This window comes from Pituophis catenifer, unplaced genomic scaffold, assembly GCF_029215685.1.
Source record: "Pituophis catenifer annectens isolate HBS135680 unplaced genomic scaffold, rPitCat1.0.hap2 SCAF_4, whole genome shotgun sequence".
Taxonomy (NCBI): Eukaryota; Metazoa; Chordata; class Lepidosauria; order Squamata; family Colubridae; genus Pituophis; species Pituophis catenifer.
The window spans coordinates 52400802-52426930 of NW_027256884.1; the positions used below are offsets into that span (position 1 = coordinate 52400802).

General features: G+C 40.8%; 1 protein-coding gene across 2 annotated transcripts in view; it reads left to right on the forward strand.

The window, feature by feature from the left end:
• PDHA1 (pyruvate dehydrogenase E1 subunit alpha 1) overlaps window positions 1–24581 on the forward strand; it is a 42244-nt gene extending 17663 nt beyond the window's left edge. For both annotated transcript variants that reach the window (XM_070943873.1, XM_070943874.1), the window contains 9 exons: window positions 3084–3257; window positions 5579–5705; window positions 6469–6560; window positions 6892–6984; window positions 7490–7645; window positions 7742–7813; window positions 11176–11243; window positions 21384–21492; window positions 24142–24581. In XM_070943873.1, coding sequence (XP_070799974.1) covers window positions 3084–3257; window positions 5579–5705; window positions 6469–6560; window positions 6892–6984; window positions 7490–7645; window positions 7742–7813; window positions 11176–11243; window positions 21384–21492; window positions 24142–24306 — 1056 coding nt within the window. In that variant the 3' untranslated portion in view covers window positions 24307–24581. The remainder of the gene's footprint in view (window positions 1–3083; window positions 3258–5578; window positions 5706–6468; window positions 6561–6891; window positions 6985–7489; window positions 7646–7741; window positions 7814–11175; window positions 11244–21383; window positions 21493–24141) is intronic.
• Window positions 24582–26129: the final 1548 nt, after the last annotated feature.

A 26129-nucleotide genomic window follows, 5' to 3' on the forward strand; every position in this document is an offset into this window, starting at 1 on the left:
GCCAGCTCAACATTTTCATGTCGGGGGATGCCTGTGATGGCTTGTGGGGGGGGGGAGCTGGGAGGATCCATTGTCTCCAGCAGAGGAAGGCGGAGGACCCCTGGATGGCAGTGAGGGCTGCCCAGAACCCTGGGTAGCGGAGGGTAAGTTCCCAGTCAGCCCTCGAGCTCCCAGGGCACTGACACCCCACAGACCAGTCCAGCCCTGCTTCCCCAAGGGGGTGCCTGGCTGCACTTACCTCCTCCTTGAGGCTGCTGCTGTTGTGCTCACTCTCCTTGGCTAGGTTGCTCATGATGTGTGCAGGAGGGCAAAGTGTAGAGGGAGGCCCATTACCTCTTCATGCAAGGAGACCTGGCTTTGTAACCAAAGCATCCTCAGTGATAGGGTGGGAGACCACCAGGAGAGGTCAGGAGGAGGGGACAAGGGGATGGTGAAAGGGCAGCAGGGCTGCTGGTGGCCAAGTGCTAGGGCAGACCCTCCCTCCCTCTCATTATAATCTTCCTTCATTCCTTCCTTTTTTCCCTTTTTTTTCTTTTTCCTTTCCTCTTCATTATCCTTTCTTCTTCCTTCTCTTCTTTCCTTCTTTTTCTTTCCTTGCTCTCTTCCACTCTTTCCTTCTTTTTATTTTGTCTTTCCTCTTTCCCTTTCTCTTTCCCTGTCCCTTCTTGGATGCTCAAATGCAAAAGGGAAAACATTTCTCAACGACTACTTGCCTTGTGATCAAATGTCACTTTTGCTAGTAGTTTGTGGTCACTTAAAAGGCTGAAAACTAACCAGGCTCAGTTTATCCCAGGCTTGCATTTAGTGGGGGCGTCCACAGGCAACAGTAGAGCAAAACTGTCAAAATGGTGGCTGTGATAGTTGATCCGAGCTCCTCTGTTTTTTATGTGCAACAGCTTTAGCATTTAGGAACAGAGGTAAATTAGTTGCTTTTCTATTAATATATAATCCTTAAAAGGGCTCTCTTGTAGGGATCTTGCCAATTCAGACTGGAAAGATAGCACAGGAAAATATTTCCCCCCATTCTGCTTTATCCTGTTTTCCCCACTGGAAATGGCTGTTTGCAACACACAAGGAGGGGATACTTTCCTAAGAGCTGAGAATTCAAGAATACCAATGTACAGACATTTGCTAATCTAATGCACTGTTAGTTAAATGAACATGAGGCATCTCAGGGTGGGGAAGGCCATGAGGTGCAGGCTAGTGATGGAACAGGCCCTCAACACCTTCCCCACCCACTAAGATACCTCCTGCTTCCCCCTCCCTTCCTGCCACACCAAACTCACTTACCTTGCAAAGATCTGTCGTCTCTCTTGTTTTTCTGTTTCTTTGCCTTTGAGGAAGGAAGAGGAGAGTTGGCTACGAAATGCTTTTCGTGCCGAGAATGGACGTTCCTAGGTGCTATAATAACACGCAGATTCATGCACCCATCCTCTTTTGCAGAGAATCAGGGACACAGACTTTCATTCTTGGCACGAAAATTATTTGCGGTGCCTGTCTTTTGCTCCTTCCCTGAACTCCTTTCCGCCACCACCGTGGCAGGGATGCTCCCTGCCTGCTAAAATCCGCTGCGGACGGAGATCCTTAAACCCACTTAGTGGCCAGAGCTAGGAGAGTCACTGTGGAATCGGAATCGGCTGGGTGCAGGAACCAGTGCCGTCCATGGCCCAAGTGTGCTGCTCGCTCATCTGCTCTAGCCTTACTGTTTGAGGGCAGGAAAAAAGCCTACAACTGAGTGAGGAGGCACCACAGAGCCAGGCCACATATACCCGCGTCTAGCTCACCGTGCTAGGGTAGGAATGAGACCCTGTTGTCCCATGAAGCCCGTGTGCGTGCAAATGGGGCTTCTATGTGCAAATGGGGAGCTTAGAAACGGAGCTATCTACACCTCCATTTTCTTCAGCTCGGACAGCTGGGGCACCCAAGCTGCTGGTGACAGCAGTGGGAGCCATCTGAACAGCCATGATCCCCCTTCCCCAGCCTGCCAGCCCCGTTCGACCTACTCCTTGCCCGGCCAGTTGGCCAACACAAAGCTTCATTGCTGTTCTTTTCCTCCTCATCCTCCCTGCTCAAGTGGTGGTGGGCTCCACTGGACAATGGGGTCTCATTCCTCCCCTAGCACAGCGTGCTGGATAGGTGGCAAGGGGCCTGGCCTCGCAAAGCCTCGCTCAGTTGAAGGCTTTGTTCCTGCCCTAAAACAGGCTAGTACATGTGGGCAAACAGCGTACCTGGGCCACAGACGTCATTGGTTTTTGTGCCCAGCCTTAGATCCAACCCACAGGGCCGCCCTGGAGCCCGTGAGCAGTCAGGATGCAGCCTCAACCCCATCCCCTGGGTGTCGCACCAGAAGCGGCGAGCACATGAGCGCTGTCATACTGGTTGAAAGGGAAGAACTCAGAACGCAATCAGCTTGAAGTACAAGATGGTCCCCACGCACACTCACGTCGCTGCTGTGCACGCCCAGGGGCAATGCGGGGGCAAGCCCTCACTGGCTCCAAGGTGGCCCTGCAGATCTAAGACTGACCATGTTTCAGCCTGAATGGCCCCCACCAGGTTGTAGATTAGTGCCTGGTTGGCTTGGGCTGGGCTGAGACGCTGAAGACTGGTCCTTCGCTGTTTCCAGGGCGGTTCCATGGGCCTGATTTAACCACATCATGGGCCGGATGTGGCCTGCAGGCCTTGAGTTTGATATGTTTGAGATAGAGTATTTGCTAAGGGATTTATTTTATTCAGGCCTTATTGTTCAGAAATCTTTTAGCACAAAAATAGCAAAAGCAATAGCACTTAGACTTACATACCGCTTTACAGTGCTTTACAGCTCTCTCTAAGCGGTTTACAGAGTCAGCATATTGCCCCCAGCAATCTGGGTCCTCATTTTACCCACCTCCGAAGGATGGAAGGCTGAGTGTTGAGCCTGTTGAGATTTTAACTGCCAAATTGCAGTCAGCCAGAAGTCAGCATAAGTAGCCCTGCAGTACTGCACTTTAACCACTGCACCACATTGGCTCCTATGATGCTAAGTGTATGCAGATACTCAAATAATTTAAAAATACAACATGACTACTTGTCTTTATTGTTTGCAGAAATCTGACCTCCATCGCTTGGAAGAAGGTCCTCCTACCACAACTGTACTGACTCGAGAACAAGGTCTCCAATACTATAAGACGATGCAGACTATTCGGCGCATGGAACTGAAAGCAGACCAACTGTATAAACAAAAGATTATTCGGGGTTTCTGCCATTTATATGATGGTCAGGTGGGTAGCAGATTTCATCAAATTTTCTGTTTCATTTTAATTAGGCTGTTATAAGTAAAAAGAATTCTGAAGAATTCTATGTCTCAACTCTACAAGTATAAATAAATTCCTTGGTGGTTGAAAAAAGTGAACACTTATCATTTCTAAAAATGCTAGAATTTTGTGAAATATCTTCAGTGGGAATAGTTTGTAGTGTGTAGCTGATGGAAACAGTGTGATCAAATGGCTAATGCTAATATTTTTATTTTAGTCTAGTTCCCCCTGAATGCTAGAGATTATACCATACTACATTTAAATTCTTCAAATCTTTTCTGGTTGTTTCCCTCCTCCCATTTTTTTTAATTTATATGTATTTTGTACCCTTAAGATTTTGCTCCCATAGTCTTTTAAGAGTTTTAATGATTTTTCCTAACCTGTTTATCATTAATATAATTACTGCATTGCAACTGTCTTTGCTAAGATTACTTATATATCTCTAGACCAGAGATGTCAAACACAAGGCCCTCAGGTCGCATCCGGTCCGCAAAGGGCCCAGTTTTGCCCCGCGGGGCTGCCCTGGAGACAGCAAGGGACCGGCCCTCACTGGGCCCTGCCCACCCCAACGCACACAGAGTAGGTAGTGAGCACGTGGGGACCAATGGAGTCCGACAACTGCCACAGCCCACTAGCACACTTGGGTTCCGCAGCCAAGCAGCAGGCAGAGGTGCGGGGGAGGCTCGTGATCTGGTCTGCTGAATGTGCCAGGCATCCATCCTGCTGTTTGTTTTTGCTTGCCCGCAGCCATCACGGAGCAGGCTGCCTGGTGGGCCGAATCACATGCCTCCTCCTGTGCCTCTGCCTCCAATTGCTGCCAGTGCCGCCACCACAGGGCTTATCCTCCCGTCCGCCGCCGCCCCCACACAATGGCCCCGGTGAACAGGAAGGGTGGGGAGCCCCCGTCCCAAAAAAAATAGCTGGGACTCCCGTCCCCGCTCTGTCCCACTTGAGCCCCGCCCCAGAGCTGCCCCATGTGCCCCACACCTGTGCATCTTGGGGCCCCGCAGCCAGGCCACCCCCGCTCACCACCTGCCTCACCTTGCTTCGTGTCGCAGTGGTGGCAGCAGCAACAGCTGCCCCCTCCAGTAGGAGCCTCACTGCCCCTCAGCCCCTCCAGTCCAGGAAGCCCAGCCCAGGCAAGGAGAGCAAGCACAACAGCAGCAGCCTGGAGGAGGAGGCAAGCGTGGGTGGGAATTCTCCTCTGGGAACTGGGGCTGGACCACTGGGTCCCTGCACCCTGGGAGCCCAAGGACTGGGCACCTGCTGCCCAGGGCCCCAGGCAGCCCATACTACCATCCAGCCCCCTCCCCCCCCCCCCCGTATGGCCTGAGAGGGTCAGTGAGGCTCCTCTGGTGGATCAGGCCTTGGTGCCTGCCCTGGTCCCGCCCCTGAAGCGAGCAATGTCAAGCTGGCCATGCCCACCTCGGCCACGCCCACCCAGTAGGCCATGAACATTCGGCCACACTCACCCCAGCTCCCCGAGTGCAACAATCCTGATCCGGCCCTCAGTGAAATTGAGTTTGACTCCCCATACTTTAAAAAATTAAATATGGTGAAATGTCATGTAAGATACCTAAAATATAGCAATAAAGCAAAATACATAACAAGGGCCAGTATTTGTTTAAGTGCAACATCTTTCTCAAAGGCCAAAGTGCATTAAAATATTGTGGACTGACTAGTAGCAAATTAATAACTGTTCTTTCACTATGATCCTGTGTCGCAAAGGCTTAGTGTACTGTAGTTAGAACTCAAGGTAGCTTCTTGACCATTTGTAAGACAGTTCCAGGAGGCAAATATTACAATACCTGAAGTGAGCCACATACGTATTCCTTCAGATACACAGCAGCCTCATCTGAATAGGCAAAGCATCTATTTCCCAGAGCTGGCTTTTTGGTTTCTTCTGAACCATTGTGCAAACTCAGTGTTTGACATTTGTAGAGAATTGTATACAAATACATTTGTCTACCTGTATGTTATGGTATAATGCTATGAGTCGTGGTAGCACAGTGGTTATAGTGCAGTACTGCAGGCTACTTCTGCTGACTGCCAGCAGCCTGCAATTTGGCAGTTCAAATCTCAACAGGCTCAACACTCAGCCTTCCATCCTTCTGAGGTGGGTAAAATGAGGACCCAGATTGTTGGGGGCAATAAGCTGACTCTGTAAACCGCTTAGAGAGGACTCTAAAGCACTGTAAAGCTGTTTATAAGTCTAAGTGCTATTGCTATTGCTATTGCTATTGCTATTGCTATTGCTATTTCAATGCTGTTGGTTTGTTTTTCCACAGGAAGCTTGCTGTGTTGGACTTGAGGCAGCCATAAATCGAACAGATCATTTGATCACTGCCTACCGGGCTCACGGCTTTACCTATACGCGTGGTATTTCAGTTCGAGAAATTCTTGCTGAACTGACAGGTTTGTCTAGTAAAATGAAATGTAAATATGGAAAGGATGAATACCACTGCAGATAGATCTAGAAGGGTTAAATTCTGATTGCATTTCTGCAATGAAAACCATCCTAATTTGCTTAGTATATCTTTGCTCAAGTGGATAACAGAGGTCATCTGTCCTTATACCAAGAGCTTGAGGTTTTAGTCATTAATTCATATACTGCTGTAAGTTTCTCTGTATTTAGAGAAATCTCTGCACCACCATTTAAACATTTCTCTTGATGCAGTAACATGTAAAATCTGGCCATTAACAGACAGCTTATAAAGAACATTTATATATATATATATTTTACTTTTTGTCTTTTTATGGAATCTTATTGAAATTCCAATTAAGCAAAAAAGGATGGCATGCTAAAAAGTCCTATATATCATTCATATAGAGGGTGCAATGGCTCAGTGGTTAAAAGAGGTTAAGCTTGTCAGCTGGAAAGCTGACCGCCCCGGTTCGAGACCTGAGTGCCATGCAATGGGCTGAGCTCCCATTACTTGCTCCAGCTCCTGCCAACCTAGCAGTTTGAAAACATGCAAATACAAGTAGATAAATCGGTATCACTTTGGTGGGAAGGTAACAGCATTCCATGCATCTCAGTTCTTAGCTCCCTTGGCTAAGAACTGGAGATGAGCACCGCCCCCTAGAGTCAGAAATGACTGGATGGGGAAACCTTTACTTTTATATTATTCATGTGAACTCTAAAGCCCCAATGTATACTGTATTTTTAATATTTCAGGTCGGATAGGGGGTTGTGCTAAAGGCAAAGGTGGCTCAATGCACATGTATGCCAAAAACTTCTATGGTGGTAATGGTATTGTTGGTGCCCAGGTAAGGTTCATTAATCAAACTAGCTAAATTGCCGATTGCATAATATGGGAACATTGGCACAAGACATGATGATTATAACCAATTATTGCATGACTTTAAAGACGGATTAAATGAATTCAGGAAAAGGCAGATTTATCAAGGGCATTTAATCTTGAGATTCAGTGTTATTTCTGGTTGGTGACAGCATATCTCCATATACCAGCTTGGGGAAAGCAATAGGAGATGGATATGGCTGATCCTCTGTGTGCAAGCAGTCTGCACCTGATTGGCCATTATAAGAAACAACAAGGTGGTTTAAGATGGTTTACCTACTACATATAATATCTTATAGGTTCCTTTGGGAGCTGGTATTGCTTTGGCATGTAAATACTTTGGGAAAGATGAGATTTGTGTGACATTGTATGGTGATGGTGCTGCAAATCAGGTAAGTTTCCAGATTTATTCAATTAGATGCATATTTCTATACAGCACTATCCAATTTGACATAATAATATGCCTATACTTGCCTTTAAACAGAACAGGTGTGACAATACTAAGGCAGCTGGTTTAAGCTGGAAACTTCTCAGGAGTTTCTTCCCATGCTGCTATAGCAGTGCTGCCCTCAAGCTCTACAATGTAGAAAATCTGATTAAAGTAGTTTTCTATGTAATGAATAAAGCAAGTAATTTGCACTGCGGAACTTGCTCATGCTGAAGGTTTGATTGTAATTTGATTTGGATAATCTTTCCTTGGTTTCCAATAAGAGAACTAACAATTTCTACTACTTCAGATAGACACAAGCAAATTGGACAACATCTGACAGTGAGGTTGTATCTAGACTGAAAAGGGGATAATGCTTTAGCTGTATATTTCTTTATAATGAAATAGTTGCATTTGCCAACTGCAAGAATATATGTAAAGATCTCTAAAATCTGTTAATATTCTTCCAGGGTCAAATATTTGAAACTTTTAATATGGCAGCCTTGTGGAAGCTGCCATGCATTTTTATCTGTGAGAACAATAGATATGGAATGGGTACTTCTGTAGAGAGAGCTGCAGCCAGCACAGATTATTACAAAAGAGGAGACTTTATTCCAGGTCTTAGGGTAAGATATTTACTATTCTCCATTTTTTTAAAAGAAAAATGAACATTGTAGTAATACTTTTGAGTAAACTTATGTTTTGTTTTGTTTGGCCACTAGGTTGATGGCATGGATGTTCTTGCTGTAAGAGAAGCTACAAAATTTGCTGCTGACCACTGCCGAGTAGGAAAAGTAAGTATGAGTAGAAATGACTATATTGCATGACTATATAGTGTGTGTCTATGTATGCATGTTTAAAGTAGGCAGAATTTCAGAGAAATTTATTTTGTTTCAAATACATGTAACAATACCAAAGTAGTAATTACTTTTAGCCCCATTTGCAAAGTACCTTGTGAGCTCCAAACCTAGTAATATGATGTAAATAGTATACGAATAATAGAAATCAAATCAAGGCTTGATTAAATCTTGCAGACTTGATCCAGTATCTTTGGGGCTGTGGTTATTATTGAACAATAAATCAATTTCTACTTTTTAAAACTCATAAACATAATAGTGTGATTAACTAGTATGGGAATAAGTAAGTTAACTTCAGATGAAGAAATGAAGAGGCAGCATACTCAAAAAGGACACCATTAAATACCTGCTCAACTATAGCAATAGCAATAGTACTTAGACTTATATACCGCTTCACAATGCTTTACAGCCCTCTCTAAGCATATTTCCCCCAACAATCTGGATCCTCATTTTACCCACCTCGGAAGGATGGAAGGCTGAGTCAACCTTGAGCCAGGTGAGATTCGAACTGCTGAAATACTGGCAGCCGGCAGTCAGCAGAAGTGGCTTGCAGTACTGCATTCTAATCACTGCAAAACCACAGCTCTCAATTATAACCAAATAAATAGTCATATGTATCATTAAATTTATGATTATCCAATAAACATCAGCACGAAGGGTGTGTGCACCTGTCATAGGTGAAATGAAGGAATATTCCGTGGCAAATGAAGGTAAATATATGTATCCCAGGATAATGTTTCAGGATCCAATCTAAGTTGGTCACTAGACTAAAGGTTACTCTTCTGAACTGTCGGGTTCATGCTAGAGCCCATCATCAGGGAACTTTTCTCTCTCCAGAAGTGAGTTCAGTATTCTGGTTCCCTGAGGATGGGCTCCAGCACAAGCCTGAAAGCTTGGAAGAATAAACCTTTGGCCCAGGGGTGAAATGTAAAATTTGTTACTACCGGTTCTGTGGGCGTGGCTTGGAGGTGGTGGGTAATGTGACGGTGGGCGTGGCCAACTTTTTTTTTTTAACTTTTCAAAGCATTTTTTTCTCTTGCTTTGAAAAGCCTCTGCCGATCAGGCAACTCAGCTGGGCTCGTCAGAGAGGCTTTTTTAAAAAATGCCTCTCTGATCAGGCAACTCAGCTGGGATTGTCAGAGACTTTTCAAAGCATTTTTTTTACCACCTCTTCAGCCAAGAGGTTGCAGAAAAAAATGCTTTGAAAACCCTCTGACGATCCCAGCTGAGCCGCACGATCATCAGAGGCTTTTTTTTTTACTTTTAAAAGCATTTTTTCATCGGAAGAGGTTGTAGAATAAATGCTTTGAAAAGTTAAAAAAAAAAGCCTCTGATGATCGTGCGGCTCAGCTGGGCATGGAGGGGGGGGACGCAGGGATTTTTGCTACCGGTTCTCCAAACCACCCACCGCCATTGCTACCAGATTGGGCAATCCAGTCCAAACCGGGAGCATTTCACCCCTGCTTTGGCCCCGGTGACTGACACAAATTGGATCCTGCAAGATATTCTATGCTAAAAGTCAAGAAGGACCTAGTTGCAACATTGAGAAAGAATGATATGGGTAGGCAAAATTTGGAGAAAAGAAGAACCTAGCATTGCTGAAAGATTTGGATTGGGTAAATGCAATGTGAAAGAATTCCGTTACTAATTCTTACAAGGCAACTTAAACATGCAACTTTACACATGGACGTCACCATCATGTTTCCCTGGCTCTCCAAAGCTTAAAAATTACTTCATTTTCAGATCCAAGCTTTACCTGAGAAGTTAGCCCAGCACATATCTCAGAATTCGTGGTAGAACTCAATTCAACCAGAAAACAAGTTTTGACCCAGAGCTCAGTTTGATACCAGGTTATCACAGTAACATTTTATATTGTGAACCACATAACCAAACAGACCCTCTCATAACAGTTCTTGGCAAATCAATTTTTAAATTAAAAAGCTCAGTGTAAATACAGGCATTCCTCAACTTAAAAGCACAATTGGGACTGAAATTTCTGCCACCAAGTAATGTGGTCTTTAAGTGAGGCATTCCTGATTTTATGAACTTTTGCTATAGTCATTAAGCAAATCATCACAATTTTAGGCAAATCATGCTATCAGAAAGCAAATCTGACTTCCCCATTGACTTAGCTTCCCTTTGAGAAAGTCACAGATGGCGATCCCATGACCCCAGGATGCTGCAGCTGTCGTAAATACATGCTGGTTGCCAAGCACCCAAACACTGATGTTGTGGCTGTGGAGACACTGATGGTCATAAGTGCGAGGACTGGTCATTAGTCCCTTTTTTCAACATAGCTTCAAACCATTGTTAAATTAATGGTCATAAATCAAGCTGTACTTGTAGGTATCTGCCCTTCTCTATTAAATCAGGTTTGAGGGATTTTTCAGAGTTTTCAAAGCATTCAGAAAATAGGAATAAGAACTACAATCAACAATTTAGTACAAATTTAGCCAACTCTCAAGAGTAATCTGCATTTACGACTCTTACAGGCAATTTATATAAATCCCAGTTACGCATGCCAAAAAAGGGACATAGCAGTGGTGGGTTCCTCCCAGTTCGGCTCGGTTCCGTCGAGCCGGTAGCAGTGACGATATGACGTCACCGAACCAGTTCTGCCACCACCCACCCATCCCTGCGTTATTCTTACCTTTTATTTGGCCCCACCCCCAATCTATTGCTGTCTCCTGAGTCCCAGCTGATGGCTAGAGTGAAAAAAACTGTTTAAACTCTTGCTGCAGGGCTTCAAAGGGCCGCCCTACAGCTGATCAGTGTTAAAAGAAAACAGATGAGTAGACCGGTGCCTGCAAAAATACATGAGTAGATCAGTGCCTGCAAAAATAAATGGGTAGATCGGTACAGCTCTGCAAGCAGTTAAAAGCCTGGTAAACTTTAGCAGTACCTCTGCTAAATCCTAAATAATTGTCACATGACCATCAAGCCACGCCCACAAAATAAGCCACACCCACAGAACCGGTAATAAAAAAAATTAAAACCCACCCCTGGGTTTTAAATCGGTAGTAGATTTATTGGGACCAAGTATAAGTTCCTGAAATTTTATTCAAGTCTAAGCATTAAATATTGAATATAACAAAATACTTTAAACATATAAATGTCTTAGGGAAAATTTGTAATATTTTTGTTGCTGTCTTGATCAGACCTGTGTTTTTTTAACAGAGTAAGATGAAAAAAGTTGAGAACTACTGGTCTAAATGATCGTCTTAAACTGGCACGCCTGTATATATTTAGTAAAATCAAGGCATTATTTTCATAGTTATTAAAGACTTCCATTTTAACAGGGCCCTATTGTGATGGAGCTACAAACATATCGTTATCATGGACACAGTATGAGTGACCCTGGAATCAGGTACAGTAATTCTTTACTGTTGCATACATGATTATTAGTGGTGAGAAAAATAGATTATCTTGGAGCATAGTTGAAGAAAAAGCAGAAAATGCAAATACTTTACAAACTAGAGGCATAAAAATTTGGCCAAGAGAATAAGACTACCAATCTCTTCTACTACATCTGTGATAGCGGACCTATGCCATGCATGCCAGAGGTGGCACGCAGAGCCCTCTCTGTGGGCACACATTGCTGTGCCCCAAGACATTGGCCCAACTCGGCCGTGACCGACCCCGACCTCGCTAACACGAGGGCTGGCGAGATGGAAATGGGATCCGGGAGGAGAGTATGATGGAAAAGGGGACAGGCCCGCAGCTGAGGAGCGACCACGAACTGCGGTGGTGGCTTCCTCCTCCTCACGCGATCCCCTGGCCGGCTGTTGCAGGGCCAGAGAGCACACATAAGTGGGGATACTCTCCTCAAGCGAGCGGCTGGTCTCATCCAAAGTGCAGCGATGGCACGGGGTGGGCGGGTTGACAACTGACAGGAGAACGTCTTTGGAGAGGGCACTTCGGCTTTTTCCAAGCCTGATTCTTGGGATGGACGTGCGAGGTTTGGCTGGGCCAGCCCCCTTTTCCCACTGTCCTGAGCTTCTTTATTCCTCCAGCTGAACGGTGCCGGCGGTGGCGTTGAAGTGTGAAGGACTTGGTCCCACAGTGCTTCCTCGCTCAGTTGAAGGCTTCATTCAGCCTTCAAACAGTAAGGCTGGCCATGGAATCGGAATCGGCCGGGTGCAAGAACCAACATTGTCTGTGGCCCTGGTGCGCTGCTTGCTTACATGTGTCAGCCTTACTGTTTGAAGGCTGAACAAAGCCTTCAACTGAGCGAGGAAGCACTGCCAGGCCAGGCTCTTCCCAGTCACATCCAGCCTGCTGGAGTTCGCTGGGCTGGGACAGGAATGAGACCCTGTCTGCCCCACCTCAGGAGCCTGCTGCCGCTTGAGCAAGGAGGACAATGACAAAGACGAGAAGAATGGTGAGGCTTTGCGCCAGCCAGCAGAAAGCAGATCAATTGGGGCTGGCCGTCTAGTTGGTTGGTGAGGGGGCAGTCATGGTGCTTAAGTGGCCACCGCCGCCAGCAGCTTGCATGCCCCAACTGAAGTTGGAATTCGCTGCGTGGGGGGAGAAATGAGAGTCCTGCTGTCCTGCTTGAGTGGGGAGGATGAGGAGAAAAACGGCTGCTCAGTTGGCTCTTCTCCCCCCCCCGCCCCGCTGTTGCCAGCAGCTTGAGTGCTGGACTAAGCAGGTATCGCTCTCTCTCTCTCTCTCTCACTCATACACACACACACACCGTTTGGAGAGGCCCCCTTTTCTCTCTCTGTCTCACTGCGGCAGCAGTTGTACACTTCAGTGCCTAGCGGGCAGGGCGCTCAGGTAAGCTGGTGAGGGGCAGCTCCACAGCCCCTCACCTTCCTTCGTACTCAACCCCCACCCCCGCCTCTCTGCTCAAGTGTCACCTGCGCCATTGCCAGCAGTTTGGGTGCCCTGGCTGAAGTACGGATTGCTCTCTCTCCCATACATACACATACATACACAATTGGATTGCTCTCTTGCTCTCTCTGTCTCACCCCATTTGCATGCAAGCTTGCTCCATTGGAGGTCTCATTAAGTAATTTAGTGGAAAGTAGTAGGAGGGAGGGGAGGAGCAGGAAACTGGCAAACACTTTTCATGCCGAGAATAAAAGTTTCTGGGACCCTGACTCCCTGCAAAAGAAGATGGGTGCTTGAATCTGTGTGATATTACAGCACCCAGGAGCATCCATTCTCGGCATGAAAAGCATTTCCTAGCCAACTCTTCTCTCCCTTCATCAAAGGCAAAGAAACAGAGACACAAGAGAGAAGACAGATGTTTGCAAGGTAAGTGAGTCCTTGTGGCAGGAAGGGAGGGAGAAGCATGAAGTATCTTAGTGGGTTGGGGAGGCCTTGAGGGCCTGTTCTATCAATAGTTCTCCCCCCATGGCCTTCCCCATCCCCTTCCCCTTCCCCTTCCCCATCCTCATGTGCACATTGGTATTCTTGAATTGTGAGCTCTTAGGAAAGTATCCCCTCATTGTGTGTTGCAAACAGCTATTTCCAGTAGGGAAAACAGGACAAAGCAAGTGGGGAAAAATAGTTTCCTTTGCTATATTTTCAGTCTGAATTAGATCATGGTAAGATCCATACAGGAGAGCCCTTTTAAGGAGTATGTATTAATAGAAAAAACTAATTTACCTCTGTTAAATGCTAAAGCTGTTGCACATAAAAAACAGGAGCTCTGATTAACTATCAGAGCCATCATTTTGACAGTTTTGCTGTACTGTAGTCTGTGGATGCCCCCATGAATGGCAAGCATGGGATCAATTGAGCCTGGATTGTTCTCAGTTTTTTCTTTTTTAATTTTTAATTTTCTTTTAATAAAAGCATTTCATCTTTCATTAAACAGTGTGTCTTCTGAGTACATATTTTTGTGTCATAACAATTAAAATTTACCACCATATTCATTATTTCTATCCTTACATTACTACTAATACTTTACATACCTACTATTGTAACATTTCGTAACTTATTTGACTTTATAATACATTACTTTCATATTTATTCTCTAACCATTGATAAAATAAATCCCATATATTGTAATAACCAGATTCTTCCTTTCCTTTAATTGCAAGTGTTAATCTATTCATTTCTGCACATTCTAATATTTTCTTAATCACATTTTCATCCTTAGGGATCTCTTCACTTTTCAATTTTGTGCAAATACAATTCTAGCTGCAGTTATTACATGAATAATCAAGTATACATTTTCTTTACTATAAGCTTCTGGTAGAATTCCCAACAGGAATAGTTCAGGTTTTAAATCAATATGTTGCTGCATCATCATCTCCAACCACGTATGAATTTTTGCCCAATATTTTTTTGCTTCTACACATGTCCACCACATATGATAATATGAACCGAGTATCTGATAACATTTCCAACATCTAGCTGATTTGTCTTGAAACATTTTTGCCAATCTTTTTGGTGACAAATGCCATCTATAAAACATCTTGTATAAATTTTCCTTGTATGCAGTTGACATTGTTAATTTATCATTTCTATCCATAGTTGCTGCCATTTATCTAACTCTATCATATAACCAAAGTTTTTCTCCCATGTTATCATTGTTTCTTTTACTTCTTCTTCTAATTTAATACACTATACAATTTTTTTATTGCCCTCTCTTCTATTTCTGTTAATATCTTATCCAATTCTGTCAATTCCATATAAAAAACATATAATTTAGCATCTTTTTCATTTGTAGATTGTATTTGCAGTTGTGTATACCAAGTCATATCAATCCCGTTTTTCCAATTCTTGTTTCATTTTAAGTTCCCCCTTCTCCAACAAAATATCTTTATATCTAACAATATTTCCCCTATTAATATTATTTGGATGTATAAGTGCTTCCATCGTCGAAAGCCAAAGGTATCTTCAAATAATGTTGTTCTTTAATTTTTCCCATACTAACAATAATGCATTTCTTATATAGTGTCTTTGAAAATAACCATATATCTTTTTTTCCCCTACCATAAAAATGCATGCCAGCCCAATTGCAAATCATGTCCCTCCAATGTCAATAACCTTGTATTTCTCAATACAATCCATTCTTTCATCCATGTTAACACTGCTGCCTGATAGTATAATTCCCAATTTGGTAATCCAAACCCTCCTCTAGTTCTTGTAACTTGTAACATTTTAAAATTATATTCTTGCTTTTTTCTCCTGCCAAACATATTTCACTATTATTTTATTGAGATCTTCGAAATATTTTTTCTCCAATTTTATGGGGATTGTTTGGAATAAAAACAATAATCTCAGTAGTACGTTCATCTTAATTGTAGCTATTCTTCCTATTAAAGATAATTGCAAATTTTTCCAAGTCTACCTCAATTTGTTTCATCAATTTATAATAGTTATCCTCCTTAATCGTTCCACATCTTGCTGTTGTTTGAATCCCTAAATATATTACTTTTTTTGTAATCTGAATATCTAATCTCTTCATTAACTCCCTTTTCTGTTTCTCTGTAAAGTTTTTACCTAAGATCTTAGTTTTCTCCTTGCTGATTTTCAATCCTTCCCCCTCACCATATTCTTCTATTTTTAAAAATAATTTTGGCCCTGTTTCTTGCGGATCTTCTAGAATAAACACCAAGTCATCTGCAAATGCCTGTACTTTATATTCTTCCTTTTTTATTTCCATACCTTTTATCTCTTATCCTGTCTTATATTTCTGTTTAATACCTCCAACGTCGCTACAAATAATAATGAGGACACAGGACATCCCTGCCTTGAACCTTGCATAATGTTAACCTTTTCAGTCATGTCTCCATTTACCATCACCTTTGCCGATTGTTTATAATTGTCTTAATCATATTAATAAATCTCTCCCCCAAATCCATAGTTTTTAGTTGCATCAGCATAAATTGCCAATTCACATTATCACCAGGGCTTGGTGGCTCTGCAGACTGATAGCATTGTGATTAACACCAGCTGCCTGCAATTACTGTAAGTTCGAATCCCACCAGGCTCAAGGTTGACTCAGCCTTCCATCCTTTCTAAGGTAAGTTAAATGAGGAGCCAGGTTGTGGGGGCAATAAGCTGACTTTGTATAAAATATACAAAAGTATGAAGGCTATTGCTTAACGCATTGTAAGCCGCCCTGAGTCTCCGGAGAAGGGTGGCATATAAACCAAATTTGAATTATCCTTTCTTCTTTTAATACATTCAAAGACTTTAACTGTAATGTACCTCTTTCCATATTAAGAAGCTCTTTATATGTAATCTACATTTTGTTCTACATTTATATTCTCTATCGCATGTCTGGGTAGTGCCCATATAGGTATCTTATCATTTAGTTTATATTGATACTTTCTCCAGACACGCAATAAAGCATTCCTTAATATATGGCTTTTAAAAGTCTTATCCACCTTCTTGTCATATAATAAATAGGCATGCCAACCATATAACAAGTCATAATAAATAGGCATGCCAACCATATAACAACTCAATATTCAAAATTCTTTCTTCTGTTAAATTAATCCAATCACTGATTGCTGATAGGGCAGCTGCTTCATAATATATTAAATTGGGCATTTTGAGACCTCCTCTTTCACGTATATCTTGCATTATCTTTAATTTTATTCTCGGTCTTTTCCCTGCCCAAACGAAATTATTAATACCCTTCTGCCATTCCCCCAAATTTGCATCTTTTTTGAGTATTGGTATCATTTGAAAAAGAAATAAAAACTTAGGCAAAACATTCATTTTTATTGCTGCCATTCTTCCCAACAGGGACAATTGTAGTTTTTTCCAATTGTCCATCTCTTTCTGTATTTTTTGCCATAACGGTTCATAATTATACTTATATAATTTTACATTTGAAGTTGTAATATAAACCTCTAAGTATTTAACATTTTTTACTATTTCGAATCATGTTACTCTTTCTAGTTCTTCTTTTTGGTTTATAGTCATATTTTTAGCTATTATCTTTGTTTTCCGTGTGTTTATTTTAAATCCAGATACTTGTCCATATTGATTAATTATATCCATTAAACCTATAGCTGATTGCACTGGTTGGGTTAAAGTAACAACCAAGTCATCTGCAAATGCTCGTAATCTGTAATCATAATGCCTAATTTTAATTCCCTTTATTTTATCTGACCCACGTATTTTATTCAACAAAAGTTCCAAAGTCAATATAAACAGTAGCGGAGACAGGGGACATCCCTGTCTTGTTCCTTTTTCAATTTTAAAGGTTTCTGTTAAACTACCAGAAATCCCAAATATTGATCGTAAAATTGTTCTGCCTTTTCTGTTGAATCTAATCTTTGCTTCTGCTAGATCACCAATACACCCTCAGGTATCAACCATCTAAAATTCACTCCTTTTTTAATTAAACACTTTGTCAAAAACTGGTATTCTCTTCTTAATTCTCTAACTCTTCTCGGAATTTGTTTCTCTACTATTTCTCTACTATTTCTCTACCTTTATACTTCATCAGGTTATCACTTGCTCTCTGCATGATCTCTGTTTTTATTGCTTTCTTGGTGAATTTAACATGCACCTCTCTAGATAATTTGTTTCTCATTGCGTATTTAGTATGCACTCTAAATGTTTTGTCGATCTCATTCAGAATTTTTCCCTTAGATTCCTCCATCGCTTCCGCCAGCAAATCTGCCATTATCTCCACTAGATTTTCTCATTTTTCTTCTTCCACATTCTGGAATCTCAAATAATAACCTGCCCTATCCATTTCTAAGGAGATAATTGTTTTTTCTTTATTTTTGTCTGTCGCTGTATGTCTGTAATCCAACTCTCCCACTCTTTTCTCTGTTAACTCTGCTTTTTCTTCTACTTTTTGCATTTGTTGTGCATTTTTCTCCATGATTTGTTTTAAATTTTCTAATTTTCCTTCTACTTTGTCCATTCTCTCATCTACCTTGCCTATTCTTTCCTTCAGATCTTCATGAAGAGCTTCTATCATAGTTTTCTATTCTAATTGCATTGCGTTAGATTTTTCTTGTTGTAACATAGCATTCAGTGTTCTCTGGCCAGTGGGACTGAGAGTTGTAGTCAAGGATGCTGAAGACGGTGCTGATGTTGTTTTCTTCATCTTGTAATGTCTTAGTATTTGTAATCCACCAAGTATAAGTAATATAATTCCAATTCAGTTATAATCCAAGTATAAGTCAACAACAAAAGGAAGAGAAAAGAAAAAGAAAAAAAAAGGAAAAATGATTTGTAATCCAAATCCAAATCTGAATCTTGACAATTTATCCTTCTTGGGGTTTTTCTTGTTCTTCTTTTCTTCAGGTTCTTCAAACCCTAATCCAAATTGCATCAGGGAGAGGGATTTATAAAATAATAATTTGTAATCCAAATCAGCCCACCAAGCCCCAAAAATACAGTTATCCAATATCCCAAAAAGAGAGTTCACAGAGCAATCACAAGAAAAAAGAACCGATAGCCACAAAAAAAGGAAGGAAGGAAGGAGCGAGCCTTATTTCAAAGTGCCAGGGAAAATTTCCTTGGTCTGCTTCTGTTTATTTTACCTTTTAAGTTCTAAGAGCTACACTATTCCAAAGAAAAAACAAACTTTCCAGTGTTCCGCTCTTTATCTTAAATTCTTCAGTCAAAACAACTCCTTATCAGGTTGGTTCACAGGCTCCCAAGGTTACATCTTTTCCTTTCTCTTATGTCCTCCAATTTCCATTTTTGCCTGTAGATGACACTGTTGCTCTGCTTCTCTCTTTCTTCCTCTTTTAACTGTGTTGTCTCAAAGCTAATTGTAAAATGCAATATTTACAGAAAAAACAAAGTTCATAAAGTCACTTTTATATTAACTAATAGTTCCAAATTTAAAAATTTAAAAATAAGATATGCATTCTGGATTTCTGAGTTTGCTCTTCAAACAGGTCTTTATAAGCCAATTTTTATTTTTTTTCCTTTTGGCTCTACCAGCCTTCCTCACTGCTATTCTTCCAGAGGTGGAAGGGAAAAACCAATTCCTCCTTTCGAGTCACACTCTCCTCTGCTATTCTCAAGGAGGTTCTTCTTTGGGAAGTTTAAAGAACTAAAAATCTTGTATTGAAAGTATTTCACCTAGACTGATCACACCTTCCTTCTATCTTCATGTTCTTGCGGTGACTGCCCTAGCTTTGTAGCGGCTTGTAGCTGCCGGTTTAGGGAGCTTTCTCCCGATCAGTCAGGGAGTTTGCAGACTCCCTGAGATCAATGGAATATGCTCCCCTTGTTTATCACCCCTACGAGGCGATTCAGGCCCAAAAAGGATCACCCAACAGCTGGGATTTTGACAGTCCCATGAGAGCTCCCAAGGGACACATCGTCTCGCGGTGATGCTAGCCAAGCACCCCCCCCCTTTGTTCTCAGTCTTTTAAGTGGCCACAAATCACACAAATCAAGTGGCCACAAATCACAAGGCAGGTGGCATTTGATCACAAGGCAAGTAGGCATTGAGAAATGTTTCCCCTTTTGCATTTGAGCACCCAAGAAGGGACAAGAAAGACGAAGAAGGGAAGAGAGGAAGAGAGCAAGGAAGGAAAAAGATGGAAAGAGGGGAAGGAAGAAGAAAAGAATGAAGAGGGAAGGAAAAAGAAGGGAAGGAAGGAAGGAAGGAGATTATAATGAGAGAGTGAGGGTCTGAGGTAAATCCTGCCTTAGCACTTGACCAGCAGCCCTGCTGCCTTTTGCCATCCCCTTGTCCCCTCCTCCTGACCTCTCCTGATGGTCTCCCATCCTATCACTGAGGATGCTTTGGTTACAAAGCCAGGTCTCCTCATAAGGAGAGGGAGTGGGCCTCCCTCTGACCCACATAATTTGCTCTTCCGCACACACGAGCAACCTGGCCAAGGAGACAGAGCACAGCAGCAGTGGGAGCTGGCTACACCCACCACAGCCCCCGAAGTCAACCATAATCCTGATGTGGCCCTCATTGAAATTGAGTTTGACACTCCTGGACTAACAAGATGACCTGAGTGCTGCATGTGTTGCTCTTAAGCATACAATGTATGAGCCAAGGTTAGAAAAATTATCAGTGTGCATACAACAGCAAAAGTCACATTAATCAAAAGCATATGCCAAATGCAAACTTTTACCTTTCAATAAAAATGTGTTTGATTCATTGAAACCTCTGTTATTGGGGGGGGGGGGGTGTTCAGAGAAAAGACGTTAATCACATATGAGTTGTTTTTTCTAAACTAAAACCTCATTATTCAGGTTAAATTGCTGTGTTGGCACTTCGCGATAAATAAGTGGGGTTTGGGTTACAGTTTGGGCACTTGGTCTCTAAAAGGTTTGCCATCACTGTACTACATAATCTTACATTATTTTTAATCAAATTGTTTTCTTAAAATGAGGAAATTAAAATAGATTTTTTTCACACTGTGGATTATATCCTCTTCCTATCTTGCAGGGATCACATGATAAAAGTTTGTGAGGGCAAGGCAGGAGTGTTGTCAAAATTCATACTGGGCTTTGGATCCTACTTGGCTTGTTCAAGCCAGCTTCAGGCTTGCCCAGGCAAAATAGGAGTGAGTTTTAATAGGTCTCCCATTTTGCCTGGCATGCCTGCAGTAAATGGTTACATTATTGAAAGTCTGAGAAATCATGTATTAAATTAAAATTTAATTATTTATTATATTTATATTTATATTATATTTAGTATATTTATTTATTTCTTACCCATCCCTACTTTAGTAAACAGAGTTATCATTTTAGGGGGCTTGGCATTGGAGTATTTGCAAACTAATAATAAGGGACTAACCAACGTCTTATGCAAATATGGCCCATTAGTATGAATGGTTTGTACACTTTCCTGTTAATCAAAATAGTCAAAGCAAAATATGATTTAAACATGGCTTAAGCAAACCATAATCTTACAATTGTTTTTATAGTTGTAAGGTACAACTTGCACACTGTCTTCTACATGAGAAGCTTAGAGAATTGTGTACATGCATACCTAGTCATATTTCAGAATAGATTCTTCTCTATTTTTTCTTACCTAAATTCTGAAAGTTTTCTCTACCATTTTATAATACATTTTGTAAATGGCCAAACTCAACCAGATTTAGGACTGTTTTTTAATAATAAACTTCCAGTCTGCATCCCTTGCATTGGATTAATTTTTCAAATACTTTTATTATTTTTACAATTTGAGGATTTATAGTAGAAACAAATAATATATATTACAAAATGTAAATCTGCATGTAGACTTTTCTCATTTCACATCAACAATTAGTTTTTAATCAGAATTTTTATAATTTAATTGATAGCATTGATTTCCAATCCTGAATACATATCTTAATTTCCCTTAGTTTGTTTTTGTTAGATCAATGAAAAGCAACAAATTTTAAATGTAAGAGGAATCTTTTTCCTGCTGTTTTGCCTATATTCGTATTTTACCTTAAATTATATTCTTGCTCCTGCAGAATAAAGCCCTGAATATTTTATACCATTTGCCATATAAATGCCATAAATGACATGATCTTTTTTCATTATATTATTAACAATTTATTGGCAGAAACTGTTTTCATATGGTTTACCAGTGTAATTGGCTTTTTTACAGTTACCGAACAAGAGAAGAAATTCAAGAAGTAAGAAGCAAAAGTGATCCTATTACTCTCTTGAAGGACAGAATGGTGAACAACAATTTAGCTAGTGTGGAGGAGCTCAAGGTAATAATTTTTCTTTTCACAGGTTGTGAAAATTAGATAGAAATTTTTTTTTCTCTGAATAATTAGTGATGAGTTGGAGGTACAAATAGCCCTCATTTAATATCCACTTGTTCAAATCAAATATTACCTTACTAAAATAAACAACCCCATGGATTACTACCCCTTTCTTCTCCTACACGTAAGGACCAATGACACAACAATGAATCTGAAAATGATGGATTACAAACAACTAGGGAAGAAAGTTAATGAATTAGGAGCACAAATGGTATTTTAACCTATACTTCCAACAAAAGGCCAACATCCAATGAGGAAGAAAGAATTTTAGAAACGAAACACTGGCTTAAAAACTGGTGTCTTCAAGAGAACTTCAGCTTCCTAAACTATGATCTGCATTACCTGTGTGAAGAGCTACTGGCAAGACATGGACTGCACCTCATAAGAACTGCAAAGAATATATTCAGAAAATGACCAGCCTATTTTATCAAAAGGGCTTTAAAGTAAAATTGATGGGGGAGGGGGGCAATCTTCATGACCTTTAGAACCTAATTCCAAGCAAAAACCACTATATAAATACCATAGGTAGCTGTGCCATCCAAACTTTAATTCATGGCTGTCTAATTCAGGTAACCTCTTATTCTGGAGGTTCACCTAAACATTTGGCCAGGCCAGACAGCATGCATCAAAATACAATTTCAAGTCTGGTGTCAGGGTTCCAAATAATAATCCCAAATCTGGTAGTCCCAACCCCCCTCTTCCCTTAGCATCTTGTAGTAATTTATATCTAATTCTTGGTTTTTTCCTTGCCATATAAACTTAAAAATATCCTTCTGCCATTGTTTGAATGGATTGTCGGTTGTAAGTATTAATAATATCTGGAATAGAAAAAGCATCTTTGGTAAAATATTCATCTTGATTTACAGAGATTCTACCTAATAATGATAAGTGCAGTTTATCCCATCTTTGTAAGTCCTGTTTAATATCTTCCAAAGAGGGAGGTAGTTGTTTTGAAACAATTTTATATTTGTATTTGTCAACATAACTGTTCTGACCTGGCTCCCAAACACAACAAGCCCTTTGTATTTAACGAAACATTCTCTTTATTAGGAGTGCCAGCAGCCACACTCTCACAGCAGGCTACAAAGTCTCTAAGTCCTGTGGAAAGTTGACTTTCGCTCCCTTTCCCACTGAAATGGCCCCAACATACCAGGAGTTTCTCTCCCTTTCTCTTTCCACACTTGCAAAGGAAGTCCTGGAAGGTGCGCTTGCTTTCTTCCAGCACCAGACATACACACGCTCAGAAGGCACTGCAGATTCAAAGAAGAATTCTGATAATTTTCAGACAGGATTCGGAAGTGCAGGCTATCAGTGGCTGACAGGCAGGGAGATGAATAGTTCTGTGCCACACCTATTCATCTCCGCCTCCTGCCTTTTATCCCCAGAGCTAGGGTGGGGCTTTGCTAGCAGCAGTGGCTCTTCTGTCCCAAGGACCGGCCCATAGATTCCTGCTGCTCTCCTCTGCTTTCTGTGCCTCCGCACATCAGCCACTGGACCCAGCTGTTCCTCCTCTTCCTCATCAGCCACCTCCAAACCTGGGGGCTGTTGACTCTCCATCTGAGCTCAGGCTGATGGATGTCCCAGGCTCCACCTCTGTCTCTATCTCTGACAGCTCCATTCCCTCTTCCCCCTTGGAGCTCTCAGATTGTCTTGATGCTAGCCCCAATGCCTCATCACTGCCTCACAGATTTGGCTGCTGGAGGGGTTAACCCTAAGTATTTCATCTTTTTCTCAACCCTAAAACCCGACTTTTTTTTCAGTATATCACTGTCCTGCGAAGACCTATTCTTGATCAGCATTGTTGTTTTCTGTTTGTTTATTTTGAAACCTGCAATTTCCTCATCAAATATTCAATATTGTTTTTTAGGTTCTGTAAAAATATAGCAAACTTTTATACATATTAAACTTAAGGGGCTTTCTACACAGTAAGCAAAAAGAGATTTATACTTTTGGGGCCCCCACAATGGACTATGTTGTTTTTTCATAATTGATTAGTAGTTAAAAATTGTTAACATGTAATTAACATGGCATTTTGAATTTGTCTATCTAGATTCATATTTGACGCATCAGTGTCATAATCACATTTATTAGAAAAATACCTTCAGAATTTTTAAAACTAGCAATCATAGTTGACAAATGTTTATGTGTATTTACACTTTATATTTAATTCATCTTCCTTTTGGATAAAAATGATTCTGCAACGGTATAATCTATTGCTCTCTTGAATCTTGCTGCCCTTCCCAAAACTTTGGTCAAATGGAAAGAAATTAAAGTCCAAAACTTTAGGAGATAATTATTATAGTTAGAGAGAGAAACTACTCCTACAATATTATAATTAGATCATATGCAAATAGGTATGAAAATGGCTTAGCACATGTGTGTAACAGATATAAGGAGTACTTTTTAAAAAAAATCATGATTTGAATTTTTGTAGCTTGATGTATCTACACTTATATTAGAACCAGAGAGTGGTTTTGATCCAGATTATTTATTGCAATAACAAACTATGTATTAGTAATGTAAGTTTAAAGCACTTTACTCTGTATTTTGGGAGGCTTTCTTCTGTCTATTAATATTCTATTGTTTCTGGTGTAGGAGATTGATGTGGAAGTAAGAAAACAGATTGAGGATGCAGCACAGTTCGCCACCACTGATCCAGAACCACCTCTGGAAGAATTAGGCAATTATATCTATAATAAAGAGCCACCCTTTGAAGTGCGTGGTCCAAATCAGTGGACTAGGTACAAATCTGTTGGCTAAGAATTCTGATTAAGCAGCTACTTAAACTGATAGATAGCATATTGGAGTTTAACTGTTACATCTGTTCTAAGTGATAAAAGCCAGATAAGATAAATCATAAAATAAATTTTGGGGAGGGTGGGGAAATGAGAAAAATGGAATTTTGAAAGAAAGTTGTGCAAGAAGTAAATTAAAGTTTATTAAACTTCAGTTTGTTCTGTGTTGCTGTATGATGAAAATTAACTCAGCTAAAATGGCATTATTTACATTAATAAAGTTTCATCAAGATTTTCTAAGCATATATTGTTTTATGTATATCTTTGCTTTCTTCCTTTCATTGTTTTTCATGGTTTTGTCCATTGTATTTACTTTAAAACTTAATATTTTAATATACTCAAAATATATTGATATATTTACTATAAATAATATATTCAACCTAAATTATTTTTTCTTAGTGTGGAACCCTGCACAATTTGAAATACTTTGGGGTTTATCTTGCTCTTACAAAATCATATAAAAACTAATACTTTGTGTTATACAACACTCAAACATATTTTTAAAAAGCAGGTATATTAGAAAAGGTTTACATTTTACAGCAACTGCATTTTGTAAGGTGAACTATTCATGTAGCTAAGCATTTTTCTAAGTTACTGTACATGTCTAAAGTTGTGTAGATTGTTTAAATAATACATATACATACAATTTATAATAAACTAGTCATTATTTAATACTTACAAACAGAGCTTTTTAATTGTGCAAAACATGCAAGGAAATCAGCATATAAAACTTATTTGGAATGTATTTTTTTTCTTACAATCCATTAGCATCTGGCAAAAGTGAAATGCTACACCTCCATTCCAAGACTGTATTTTTATTCTTTTCTCTCCTACTTCTACTTTTTTTTCTTTCTTATACCTTGCTGACCCAAAAGGGAATAGTGTGATATATTGTATATGTATACTTGCATTGTTTTGGATAATGTAAAATGTGTTCTTTTGCTACATACTTAGAAATATGAAGTGATTCCAATTACATGCTGCATTTTAGTCCAAGCATGTTTTTTAGAACCAAAGAGCTACCTGAGAAGGGATTAGAATCTGCCGTTCCCATTATTGATTTTGTCTGGCCTCCAAAACTAAGCAAAGGCAGATTTAGTAAATGTTTTGACAGAATACCAGTTCTGTGAACTGGACTGGGCAATCAGAAAACATCTTCAAAGAGACTTCTGGTTGGAGCCGTTGTCGCTGATAGACGGTCCTTTTAAGACCGCCAGCCCCGTTGCTCGTAAAGAGCCATCTCTGCAGTTGAGAAGTGGCTTGGAAAACTCCACGATCCGGAGGAATCGGGAGAAGAGCCGGCGCGACAAGGTAGAGCCCCCTTTGAAGTCCCCAGATTGTTTTTTTAGCGTCTGGGGAGGAAGCAGGGTGAGGCTCCCTATACAGAGCGCTGAGGCTCCGGGCTCCGAGGACGACTCTGCAATTGCAGAGCCAGGTGACGCGTCCAACGAAACAAGAGAAAGCCAAGAACATTGTTAAAAATAAGCAGGGTGGAATCTGGACTTCAAAATTAAACCGCAAGTATTTTTTTTAGCCCTGTGAGTTTAGTAATTGAGAAGAAGTGAAAGTTCTTTTAAAATGGCGCCCGGCTTTAGCAATAAGGAATGCTGAAAGCGAAAGTGGAATTGTTTGAGCTTATTTGTGCTACGAAGTAACAAAAAGTAACAGCACTGGCCTGAAGAAAGAGGAAAAGTTCTTTTAAAAGTGATTTGACTTGTTCCCTCTCCCTTGGGACTTGATTAAAGCTGGGGAAATTCCTGAAAGGTTTTTGTGGTGGAAAGAGAGAGA